Source organism: Uranotaenia lowii, chromosome 3 (assembly GCF_029784155.1).
Source record: "Uranotaenia lowii strain MFRU-FL chromosome 3, ASM2978415v1, whole genome shotgun sequence".
NCBI lineage: Eukaryota > Metazoa > Arthropoda > Insecta > Diptera > Culicidae > Uranotaenia > Uranotaenia lowii.
This window is the reverse complement of record NC_073693.1, coordinates 52,273,778-52,287,099: the sequence shown is the minus strand read 5'-3', so window position 1 is coordinate 52,287,099 and position 13,322 is coordinate 52,273,778. Positions and strand designations below refer to the sequence as shown.

At 37.1% G+C, this 13,322-nt stretch overlaps 1 protein-coding gene across 4 annotated transcripts in view; it reads left to right on the top strand.

Moving 5' to 3' along the window:
* The window catches only part of LOC129751565 (protein encore), a 219,403-nt gene that overhangs the window by 110,629 nt on the left and 95,452 nt on the right, over window positions 1-13,322 (top strand). For 2 of the 4 annotated variants that reach the window (XM_055747148.1, XM_055747149.1), the window contains exon 2: window positions 7,814-9,053. The exons of the other annotated variants lie outside the window; for them this stretch is intronic. In XM_055747148.1, the coding sequence (XP_055603123.1) occupies window positions 9,023-9,053 (31 nt within the window). In that variant the 5' untranslated portion in view covers window positions 7,814-9,022. The remainder of the gene's footprint in view (window positions 1-7,813; window positions 9,054-13,322) is intronic. 4 annotated transcript variants of the gene reach the window in all.

The following is a 13,322-nucleotide window of genomic DNA, read 5'->3' as shown; positions in this document are numbered from 1 at the left end:
TATTTTTGTGCTTGAATGATTGCGTTTTCTTTTATTCTCGACATTTCACCTATTCGGTGACCTAGTTTTCGACATTCAGTTTTAGGTTTTAATACCAGAAGTTTCGTTTTTGAAAAGCACATTTTCACTCCTTATTAAGAAATAAATAAAAATGTTTGGCTTTTGGAATTGCTTTTCTACTTGTAGGCGACCATATAAAAAGTTTCAATAAAATAAAATTATATACACTGTTTGTAGGCTGTCGAAAATAAGATTTTTATTTGAAATATCTGCGCCAGTTTTCGCCTGTTGATGATTTTTGTTCCAAATCAAAAAAAAAAAGGATAGAAAACCCAAAAAAAAATAATAGATACTTTTACTTTTTATCGGTTCGATCAGCATTCTTTTGAAATTAATTTCAGTTTATCTTTATATCGAAACCTTTCATATTTATAATATTATAATTTTCTAGTTTCAACAGAATTAAGAAGGAAGTGAATGGATGTCGGATGAAACTTGGAGGATGGTCGATGATCGGAGAAAGGCGAAAGTCGGAATTGAGCAGGCATGTACCGGGTCAGCCAAAGCAGCCGCCCGCTTACGATATGCGGAGCTGGAAAAGGCAGTTAAACGAGCTTGTAGACGAGACAAGAGAGCCTGGACAAACTCCCTAGCCGAAGAGGGAGAAAGAGCCGCCGCCAATGGAGATATCCGATTACTTTATGACATTTCTCGCCGCCTCAGTGGTGCAAGGACTAATGCAAGAATGCCGCTAAAAGACCGAGCAGGTCAGTTATTGACCGATCGAACAGATCAGCTCAAACGATGGACTGAGCACTTCGAACAACTCTTCCGAGTCACGAATAGCGATGGCCAACAGAATCTGCAGCTCGAAGCGCCAACAGTAAGTCGCATAAATGGCGTCAACTCGGAAGCGCCTTCGCTGGCTGAAATAGAAGCGGCAATCAAAAACATGAAATCCAACAAAGCACCTGGGATCGATTGCATCCCTGCTGAAATGCTGAAAGCCGACCCTGCCCTGTCAGCACAAATGTTGCACCGTCTTTTCGCTGACATCTGGGATACTGCAACATTCCCGGCCGACTGGATGCAGGGTATCCTCGTAAAGGTCCCGAAGAAAGGAGACCTGACAGAGTGCGGTAACTGGCGAGGCATAACGTTGATCTGTACAACCCTCAAAGTACTCTGCAAAGTGATTCTGAACAGGATCCAGGAGAAAATAGACGCTACACTCCGACGGCAACAAGCTGGATTCCGATCCGGACGATCATGTGTGGACCACATCACAACGCTACGAATCATACTGGAACAAATCAACGAATTCCAGGACTCTCTTCTGCTGGTGTTCGTTGATTTCGAAAAAGCATTCGACCGACTTAACCATGAAAACATCTGGGCGGCTCTAAGGCGACGAGGGGTCCCAGAGAAACTAGTCCATCTCATCGAAGCACAGTACGAGGCATTTTCGTGCAAGGTCTTGCACGACGGTGTCTTGTCCGAACCAATCCCGGTAACTGCTGGAGTGAGACAAGGATGTATTCTATCACCGCTACTTTTTCTAATCGTAATGGATGAGATTCTGATTGGATCGATTGACTGTGAACCGAACCGAGGATTGCCGTGGAATCCTTCAACAATGGAGCAACTGAACGACCTTGACCTGGCTGACGATATTGTTTTGCTCGCCCGAACACAACCAGATATGCAGAGCAAACTCGACGACCTCACCGAAAGTTCCAAGGCAGCAGGTCTCAAAGTCAATGTCGGAAAGACCAAGTCGATGGAGATCAACACAGGAAATCCCTCCAGTTTCATGGTAGCTGGGCAACATATTGAGAAAGTGGAGTGCTTCCAGTATCTTGGTAGCCAGATTACGCCTGATGGTGGTACCAGAAAAGACATCGAAACACGGATCAGAAAGGCCCGATTTGCGTTTGCGAGTCTCCGAAACATCTGGCGGTCACGCCAGATCTCTCTACGAACAAAAATCCGAATCTTCAACTCAAACGTCAAATCCGTATTGCTGTACGGGTGCGAAACTTGGTGCACATATGCGGTAACGACGCGAAAACTGCAAGTATTTGTAAATCGCTGCCTGCGGAATATCATCCGCGCTTGGTGGCCTGGCAACTGGATCTCGAATGAGGAACTACATCGCCGGTGTCATCAAAAGGCGCTAGAAATCGAGATTCGGGAACGTAAGTGGAGATGGATTGGGCACACGCTGCGAAGAGATGAAAACGAGATTTGCAGAGAGGCGCTAGATTGGAATCCAGAAGGTCATCGAAGAAGAGGCAGACCCAGAAATTCGTGGCGGCGAAGCCTAGCCGCTGAAATCCGAACTGTCGACGAGAATCTTGACTGGGACCAGGTGAAGACGCTGGCTCCGGATCGTCAACAGTGGAGGTCTTTTACCACGGCCCTATGCACCGGAGGATCGGCGCGGGATCATTAAGTAAGTAAGTAAGTAAGAAGTGATTTTTTTCATCGTTCGTAAATTATAAACAAACGTATGCAAAAGCATTGGAAAGTGATTTGACATCTACCAAAAAAACTAAACGACTGATGCATCATCCAAAAAAATCGATTTACGAACGCGCCATTAGGATGATGTCAAGCTGGAGGCGACAAGCATCGCTTTGCGTTATAAATTCCAATAAAAAAGCAATGCAACGCATTGCTTGGTATGTCATACTGGCGCGCCATGGAGCTTTCAAAATTCCCTACAAATTATCACTTCTTACATCTGATAATGCTTGGAATCGTCTCCTTTCTTTCGGGAGCAATTAAAAACTCATCAGATCATGATCCGAATTGCAAAAATGCCGAAATTTCAACCGACAAAATTCTTTATTTTTTTGCGGGAACTAAGAATGTATGAAAATTTTCTCGTCGATTCAGATATTATTTAGTTTATTAGTTACCCAAAATTCTAATTCTGATTAACAATGCAGTTTAAAAATAAATAATTTAAATAGTGAATTTAGGCTCTATAACTTGGCTCATAAAATGCTCATCTGGAATAAGATTCGATAATCGTATTTTTTGTACATTTCAGAAATCGTATGGAAATTCAAATTCAAAGCGCAAATTTTTTAATTCAGGTTCCGAATTCAGATTCAGAATGCAGATTCAAAATACAGAAAAAGTTTTAGCTTGTAAATGAATTTTCCAATCTACATAAATTGTTGAGCAATGCAAGAGATCATGAACATGACATATTGCGGACCAAATGAAAAGTATCGTTTTTTAACTTGCCACACTTCGAAGTATAACTCGAATTGACTGAATTCAAGTGTTAAACTTTGTTTGACAAAATTGAACACAACGTTTGCCGTTACTTAAAATTGCTTAATTTGTAAAACTTAGTTCAGGGGTTTTTGGGATACTGAATGCCGAATATCGGTGTTTCTCGTCAAAGATTTCTTTGCGGTCCTTAATGTGTTTAGATTGCTTGTCAATTAAATTTCCAGATTTCTTTTTTTTATACAAAATTAGTTTGTAAACACAATTCAGCTGAAAATCACAAATAAAAGGTAGAATTTGAGTTTTCTATTTTATCAGAACCCAAATTAAAAAAAATCATCTACATGATTTTTATTATGGAATTGATTCTTTATGAAAAATATTTACTATTAAAGAAAAATATTCACCTAAAAAATCTGCAAATATTCTATATTTTTCCAGTGTATTGTTCAACATTATTAACATATTAAAGACACCAAAATTTGTCATTTTATGTTTCAGAAACCAATGAACAAAATATTGTGTTGTGTTACATTTTGTAGATTTAGATTAGATTCATAAAATTTGAATTATGTTAGCATACTAGCGGCAAGCGAAAAAACGAGAAATCTCATATTTGGTTTTTTTAAGCCAAATTTCATACTAAAATCATTGATTTCGTTCAAATTTGCATCAAGAAAATTAGTTCCGAAAATCTGATAATTTTTGTCGTTTTTTTTTTTTTGAAAATTTAAATTATTTTCATCAAAGGTTAAAATCTTTGAATTTGAAAAGTAGTTTGGAAGATTGGGCTTGTTTGATTTGAGCATAGTATGTTTTTTTTAGAAATGAAAAACTCTCCTAAAAAGCTTAGTTTATGCCGAAATCAACTAAATTTGATCTACCAGACTCTTTAACAAATTCAATGATTTTAGCATCGATGAAAGGGAATTCAGCTCACCTATTAGGTCGAGGAACAATTTTCTAAAGTCACAATTTAAAATGAAAACTTTTAAGTACTTAAAAATGAATAACCATATAGTTACAAACATAATTTTTTTTAAATTTTGTTTGTTTTCGTGAATTGTTGGGCAAAAAATCATAGATAAAAATCAGTCACCAATACCCCCCCCCCCCTCCCCCCCCCATGAGTCGGTTCTTCCTACGGCCCTGCTTGGAGCCAAAGCTGTTCGGGTCAATATGTCGAAGCGCATATTCAAAGCATCTTAATCATTAATCCAATATGCTGAAGAACTGAAATTTTTTAGAGACCGAGTATGACAATGATTTTGAAGTTAACGAGAAAAATTAAAATTGGAGTTTAAAAAATCGGTTCAATAAGAAATGAGATACAGCGAAGCATAGACAAAATTGAATGTCTTTGTTTTAAGTACGATTTTTTTCTATCGAAAAATCCGAGATACAGATCAAAATGTTCATCGAATCCCTACATCTTTATACATCGTCGAATAAATGTATTCTTGACAACTCCAAAAATAAAAAAAAAACTCTTAAATATTGCAAAGCTGTCAGAAATTATAAGCAACTTAAAAATAAAATTGTTTTTTTGGGATTTTTTTTTTTCATTTGAATTCAACTACAGACAACGTGATAACACAAATTTAGTTAATTTTGAAATGGTGAGAAACTAGAATAAATTACCTACTTACAGTGAGGGGCAAAATAAAGTGTCCAAAATATTTTTTTTCAATTTCTTTTATTTTTCTGGTTAAAATCATTTTTATTATGGTCTTTTAAATTTTTGTTAATGTTGCGCTGGTAAAAAAAAGAAAGTTTTTGTGATAGAAAAAAAAAGTTAATATTCCAAAAAAAAAACAGGGGCAAAATAAAGTGTCCAGATCAGTACAGTTTCAAATAATTCAAACTGAAGGCAAACAAGAACGATTTAATAATGGGTATGGCCTCCTTCAGCCTTCAACACCTCCTGCAAGCGCTTCAGCATACTTTCAACAAGGTTGTGCAAGTGTTTTGGGTCGAGTTCTTCCCACGCATGCTCCAGGGCATCAAAATAAGTATCACACCGGTCTTATCAATCTTATCATCGAGGATGGCCTACGGATTTTCGATGGGGTTCAGATCAGGACTTTGTGGGGGGCATTCGAAAGGTTTGATGCGGCAGGAACGGAAAAATGGCTTCGTCAGATTGGCCGTATGCTTCGGATCGTTATCCTGCTGTAAAACGAAGCGCTCTTCGAGGTCCGTCTTGATGAGGGATACCTAGAGGGTTTCCCGCAGGATATTGGAATATGACTCAGCTGTCATGATTCCGTCAATTTTTACCAAATTGCCCACCCCACCCCAAGAAAAGCACCCCCACACCATCACATTACCTCCCCCGTGCTTGACTGTTCCTTGGATATGGCGGTCTTGGAGCTCCTCATCCGAATTGCGCCACATATGATCCCGCTTCTTCAGGTTGAATAGCTCGAATTTAGATTCGTCGGCCCACAACAATGTTTTCCAGTACTCGAGCCGTTTATCGGCGTGTTCCTTGACGAACTTGAGCCGCTTAGCTTTGTTCATCTGGCTGATGAAAGGCCTTCTCACTGCGATCTTGCTATGGTACTCCTTTGCATGGATGCGGCGACGGACAGTACGACGCAATACCGAAAATTGGAGCTCTTCCTGTATCTGCGGATAGTCATTATGGCGTTTTTCTTCACTTCAAGAATGATTTTCTTGTCCGTTCTGGCATCTGTCATGGGCTTCATTCCTCTTCCCGGGCGATCCACCACCGATCCGAACGTTTTCTTCTTTTTCATGATTTCGATACCGCTGTCTTGCTGATTTCGTAGTGCTTGGCCACTTCCCGGTGCGTTTGACCGTTATTCACATCACGAACAACCAGTTTCCGGATGGACAACGGAATGGAACCAGAAATTTATGCGTTCACCATATTTTACAACTTGTTTGAATACTCCATGAAACGTCAAAATACACAAAACAAACAAATTAGAAGGGCCTCGCGATGGAAATTTATCGAAATTATATTGATTTTTGAAGGGTCCATTTTGCCCTTTTTTTGGAATATTAACTGTTTTTTTTTTCTACCACAAATACTTTCTTTTTTATTAGCGCAACATTAACAAGAATCGAAAAGAACATAATAAACAATATTTTGAAAAAGATTACGAAGTGTTTTCGTTGAATTTTAACCAGAAAAATAAAAGAAATTGAAAAATAATAATTTGGACACTTTATTTTGCCCCTCACTGTACACAATGAATCTAATATGATAAAAATCGGTCAACTTTTGAGGCCACGGAAATGGCAATAAACTACAAGTCAAATTTCTCAGAAATAGATATTTTTTCTTTCGAACGTAGAATTCTAAAAATCTAAAACAACATAGTACATAGTTTTGAATATGACAAATCGTTTGGCATATACCCGTTTGGCTCAGTGAGTCAAAAGGTGTGTGGGTATTTTTAAAATGATCTATGGCCTCGCTTCTGTCCGTACTGATGCCTATACCTTTCTGCTAGAGCGGTACCTATTTTAAATAATAAATTCCAATAATCTTTCCGAAAACATTTATTAGTCAGTTTGAAACTTTTAGTTCATCAGAACCTTTTGGAGAGGTTTTGTTTTTTTTTCTCAAAGGATTTTAAGCATCAAGGCTTATTTATCCCGACTGGTTAGGTTTTCGTATAAAGCATAAAGGTTCTATACCTAGCAAATGATAACTCGTTTTTATCAGTCCCCAAACACTCAAAGCTGGCAACGCTGAATTCTCCCGCACAACGAGTGCCCGCGATTCGAGTATTGGTGAACTCATTGGAAAAGTTGAGCCGCTCGTTGATAGAAATGGGGAGCAAATCGCTCACTGCGAGTGACCAAGGAGCAGCCACCCAGTCAGATCCCAATCAAGGAGCAGAGCAGCACAAGGAATCTACCAAGAGTACAATTCGCGAAACAGTCGGTTCTAGATTGCAGAGCAGCTTGAAGGTCTACTAGTGGAAGAACTCGTCTCCGGAAAAAAAACGTGTGCGTTGGCCCCAAACCAAATCACAGCCACTGACCGTGGCCAGGCTAACTGGCTAACTGGTTGGGGAAAATGTGAATTTTCCTCTGAGGGTTATTCGGTGTGAAACAAAGAAGAAAGATGAAAATATGTAGCAATAATATGAATTAGTGAAGTGGGCTTTTTTAGGTTCTACGAAAGAAGACGTTCAAAGGGGGAATAGTGAAAAATTTTCACTCGTGCGATTGTTTCTCTAGCCTAGTGTGAAGGTTTTTGTGATGGTGTTTTTGGGGGTGTATATGTGTGTGAAGTTACCCAAAGAGGAGTTGCACAATATCATGATCAACTGCATTCGATTTTGGGATCCGATTGCATCGTACCTATAATGTGCGACTCAGTTTTTGTGCTTCGAAAAAATCCGAACAATCCCGAAAAAAGTTAACCGTGCATAATTGATAGACCATTTGGTGGTTTTTCTTATGAAAGAATCGTCGACTTGTGGCATTTCTCTGTTATTGTGGGGAAACAGCATCATTGAGGAAGCATTTTTCCGTGCGGATGAATGTGGTTTTATTTATAATGTAGTTGCGATTTTTTTAACAGCATCAACAGCCAGAAGTCACGTTAGAAGAAACAAATAAAAATAGTAACCGCGAAAGGGAATATGGCAAACATGGTTTTAAAAATAGTCTCCCGACGTAGAGGCTAGTCGAGCAAATCGGTGAACGACGTCGAAGAAAGACCAGAGGAGTGTTTAGGAGTGTACGTTAGGGATCTTTCTGTATACAACACCGATACAGAGCAGGCCTAGAGATTTCTCTCGGTTCTTCTTTGCAAATGATGAGCAATCACAAGAATGTTCAACTGTGTTGTCGTGTTGTGTGGGGTCGAGGAAAATAGGGCAACCGGAATAAGAAGAAGAGCAGAAGAGATTAATCCCGCTTCGTTGTTGTAAATGTGTGAGAGTTTTTCCCAAATCACTCTAATCGAGCAGCAACGCAGCAGTAATATCAACAACACTGCGAAGAAGATAGTAAATGCAAATATTGCAAGGTGCCCGTCCAAAACATCATCAAGCGAACGGAAGTAGTGCAGCGAAGAATTAGGCACCAGCTCCAGACATCCCGAATCGATAACCGATTTCGGTGTCCTCAACAATTTAGTCTAGGTGAAAAGTGAAAAAGCCAATCGGAATCGTACGGAAATCGGTTCGCCAAAACAAATTTTCCTCTCCTTGTGTACGAACAGCAAGCAAACTTCAACAATTTGCCAGTGCGCGCATTAGTTACGTAACGAACACCTTCAGCCGAGATTTTCTCGGTAGCTGCTCCTCCATAAAAATAATTGTTGGAGACCCGCAACGATTCAACGACGATCTAACCAAAATAGAGCATAGTGAGCAAAGTGAGTGAGTGATAATAACCGAGGAATCCATCGATTCTAAACAAGGAAAGTGATTAAGTTCGTCGAAAGAGTTTTTCTTAAATCCCTCGAATTTCCTCTCTAGTGGTAAAATTAATAATGAGAAGTATTATTGGTCCCGAAACGAAAACTACCAACAACATCAATAACAACAACGTATTGTTATTAGAAGATCAAGAAAAGGGGATGTGGTGGTACGACGGATGATTTGTTGCTGTGGTGTTTTTTCCTACACACGGTTGGGGGTTTTTTTTCTAATTTCTTGCGCTAGTGTGTTGTGTGCTGTCTGTTGGGATTTTTTTTTCGGTGAGGAACGAACCTCTTGAAACTTGAACGGAAGCAAAAGGTGGTGGCAACCAACGAAATTTTCCTTCTTCTTGGAGTTGCTGCATGCTGGCTGCGTTGGCTGATTATTTTGGAGGTAATCAATGTTCTTATCATCAAGTGTCCTTTTCTCCAATTGTAGGATAAAATTCATAAAAATTAATGTATGATTGTTGATCTGTAGCTTAGAGTATCTGTATTCAAAACGTATTTAAAAATTTTGCACATTAGACGGAATGATTTCACATAACGTGTACAAGAATAATGGAAAGTCATTCAACGTATCAATAAAGATTGTTATTGCTGTATGCTTTTTCAGATTTATTTAAAGATTATTTTTTGATAACGTTTGTACTATGGTTCCTGAAATTCAAAGTGAACGATCTCAAGTGCTGCTTGAGTCATCAATTTTTTTTAAATTGACCTGGATGAATGAAAATAATTATTAACGGAATTCTTGCTGAACAAATCTTACTCATCATTTGTATGACTTTTGGTAAAGTGTCAAAAATAAAACCTAAAAAAAAAAATAAATTTGTATGACTTCGCCATATGCATGATAATCATCATTGTACAATGAACCAAATGAAAGGTGCTGGGAGCAAGCAACACAATCTCAATGTACAATTTGAGAATCTCAATCTTTAGTATGAACCAATAACGACGCTGGCCAAGTCCGTGTAGTCGGTAGAGGGAAAGGAAGTGCAGCACATATGTTTAGCGGAGACCGTTCTAAAGTTTACTCCATAGTAGTCCAGAAAAATTATCAATTTGGTTTATTAACTTTTTTAAAAATAATAAAAAATTGAGCTAAATATTTAAAAAGACGTTAAATCAACAATCTGCAATTATGACAAATGTTTGACAAACAAGTTTCCATACTAGCGCTGTGAAAAGCCTCATAATGTTGAAATGCATACTGTTTACTTTTCTTTCTTTTGAAGCACAAGTTTGTTGAATCAATTTATGGAAAAATAAGGCCATAATTATTTAAACTCATATAAGGAATATTTAAAGATGTTAAAAGTTATATGTAAAACATTGCTCTAATGGTCTATTTTCATTCAAATTTTAGTAGAGTTGTATCACAAACCCACAAGCTGTAGATAAAATTACAATATTTTGGTGATAAAAACAATTAAACTCTACGAACGATATCACCATCGTAACTTAACATGGATCGAAGATAATGAATAATTTATTTATATTGTTCTGATTATTTCCAGAAATATAACAATATGGTTTTTTCAGAATATAGAAACACAGAAAACAACGCTTCAAACCGTTTTAAAGACACCAACTAAAATGAGAAATTAAGAAATTTATCCGTTGTTACTATAATAAAGTACATAGTGAATGAATTTTTATTGGAGCGCAAAATCTCCTATAATTTAATAACAAATTATATCGAACATCATGTATCCAATTAAATGCAAATCTTTAATTTTCTAATTGACATAGGTAATACAAAATTAACATAAGACAAAGGCTCCGTCGACCATGCATCGTAAAATTAATAAAAAAAAAGTCACAGCAGGCGAAACTTTAAGAGATGTGAAGTATGAGAAGAGTAAAAAAATTTCCCCTCATCCGCGAAATTCACTTCTATTTTCAATATGACTATCTTTTCACGTAAATACCTATTTGAATTCAAACGATTATCGCGATGAATCGTAATAAAATCAGGAAGGAACGAAGCATTTAAAAGCAGCGACAACCGCAGCACCGTGACTGTTCAACACTGCTCCTCACGTTAGAAACTTTTAAACCATATATGTTTCAATAATAACCATTTTTTCCGGGAAATGTCATTTTATGAGTTTCTCCATGAGAACCCATAGAATGACTTTTCGGGGAGAAATAGAAATATGGTTAGTCTTCAACCGTAAGGAAGATTACCGTAGAATTTGAAAAATGGTTACTTTTGAACCGTAAGAGCTGTTTTGTGCGATTTGTAAAATTGATTACAATTGTCGAAGGAATTTAGAAAAACAAAAGTCTTCAGGATAATAATTTTATTTCTTATACATAATGATAATAAAACTTATAAATAGCAGCCGAATCACCTAGAAGCAAAAGTAAAATTCCCCCACGAGCGCTACCGGGATGGATGGATGGAAACGAGCTCTTGCGGAATGGCCAATACAATAATCACTAGTCTGCTGTCCTTAACGCGTTGAGGGTGGAGGAGGCGGATCTGGCGAATAATCTTTGACTCGCTGGTGATGTTTTTCATACATCCCAGCCCTTTCCAGCTCCTTCCGGATGGTGGGAAACACAATTCCCTTTGTACTTCCATTAGCTGTGGCTGGTAACGATGGACCGGTGAGTGAGTCCTCGTCCTAATGAATGTTGTTGGTGTATCTGCTGTGCCTAAACCGGCGTCATCCAATCGGTACCCTGAATTTTTTTTTGTTTATGATGTTGGGATCGACAAATAATTGGAATACCTTTCTCCATCTCCTACAAATCCGAAGTTTCCACAATTTCCATCTTGATCTTGAAAAAATTCTAAAAAATATGTATCCTTATGTGCAACGCTATGTAAGCTTATAACTCCAGCTTTCTTGGACACTATTGAGGTGAATTTTTTTAGCATTCCGTAGCTGATCTACAGTCTATTTTTCGAAGCATGTTTTTTCGGATTTTTTTCTTAGATTTTGAATTACGGAAAACTGAAGTGTTGTAGGCGAATAATGTCTGAGAAACATATTTGAGTTACATTACGGTTTCCAAAACTATGCGTCCATAAAAAAAAAAGTAATGATGCGAAATTATAGCTATCAAGAATTCATTGAGGGTCCCCGAAGAAACTTTTTTTGTTTGGATGCACCCGAATAAAGTTTCAAACCAGTTACAAGTTACAACTTCCAATAGTGTTACATTGACACTCAAGCGCGGATTAGGCTTAACCAAAGAAGAGGTTTCAAAATGTCAGCTCCGATCGGAGCAAGTTTTTTTTTTCGAAGAAATCACCTTAAAATTTGCTCATAATCATCAGCAGTGCAGAATTTTTTTTTTAATAATGCCAAATCGAGCTAGAATAATAAATAAAACATTACGCCCTTTAAAGAAGTATTGCAAAAAAGATTTATACATAAAAGATTAAAATGTTATTTTATGTTTATTAACTTCTGAAGGACGATTAAACTTTTACTAAATTTGACATGAGTTCGCATTATAGTTCGCAATTTTTAATGTTGTTTAAAAACAGATTTGATAATAAAAACAAAAAAAATTAATTTGAGTGGGATACAGAAATTGTAATGAAGTGCTCTGTATTTTACAATAGTCACAATAAATGAATAGACTTACTAGCAAAAAATTAAAATAACATATTATTTCCGGCTTATTTTTGTTAATTGAGGATTCTCTCATTGCATTTGTCCGTTTTGGGGTCAAATCACTTTACTACTTACAGTTGCGTTCAAAAAAGAATGAAATCGCATGAAGCTGCGCATCCACTTCCAACTTTGACAAGCTGCCATTTCTCTCTTGGTTTATATTTTTTCATGAAAATTTCACACAATCTAGTTCAACTATCCAACTAAAACTCCACAAAATTTGAAGTCTTTATAATACCGAGAAACAAAGATACAGCTTTTCGCGTAAAAAAGGGAAATTTGGAATTGCTTCACTAAATTTGCTGTATCTCTGACAATTTTCATTGGAAAATCTTGAAATTTGGTCCAAAGATGTAAAAATGTTTGATCTAATACCAGGCCAAGTTTCGTCAAAATCGATGAACGTGATCGAAAATGGTGCCGAGTTGAAAATGAGGTTCATTATCGCTTAGCAGACGATTTCATTCTTTTTTGGACGGATGTTTGTATGGAAAACATCGTAATCCATGTATTCCTGGTTTTTTCGTTCACAAAACCAAAAGTTATCACAAAGAATTTTGTAAATTGCTAAAAACTTCATTTGTACTTCGTTTCGAATGAGAAAATATTTCAAGAGGGTTCAAAATAAGAAAAACAGAGTTTCAGAAAAGACCTGCTAATTATACCGATAAATAAACAAATTTGATCCATAATTTACGCGAATATTCTATTCGCTCTTTTTTTTCAATACCAGCTCTGTTGGAACAATTTCTATTTCAAAACAATGCTAGGATGAAGATCCTATCTATTTACAACATTCTTTGTAAGAAATGTTGGTTTTGTGGAAGAAAAAACCAAGGTACATTGATAACGATGTTTTTCATGCAAACATCCGTCCAAAAAAGAATGAAATCGTCTGCTAGGTGATAATGAACCTCATCTTCAACCCGGCACCATTTTTTATCACGTTTATCGATTTTAACGAAACTTGGCCTGGTATTAGATCAAACATTTTTACATCTTTGGACCAAATTTCAAGATTT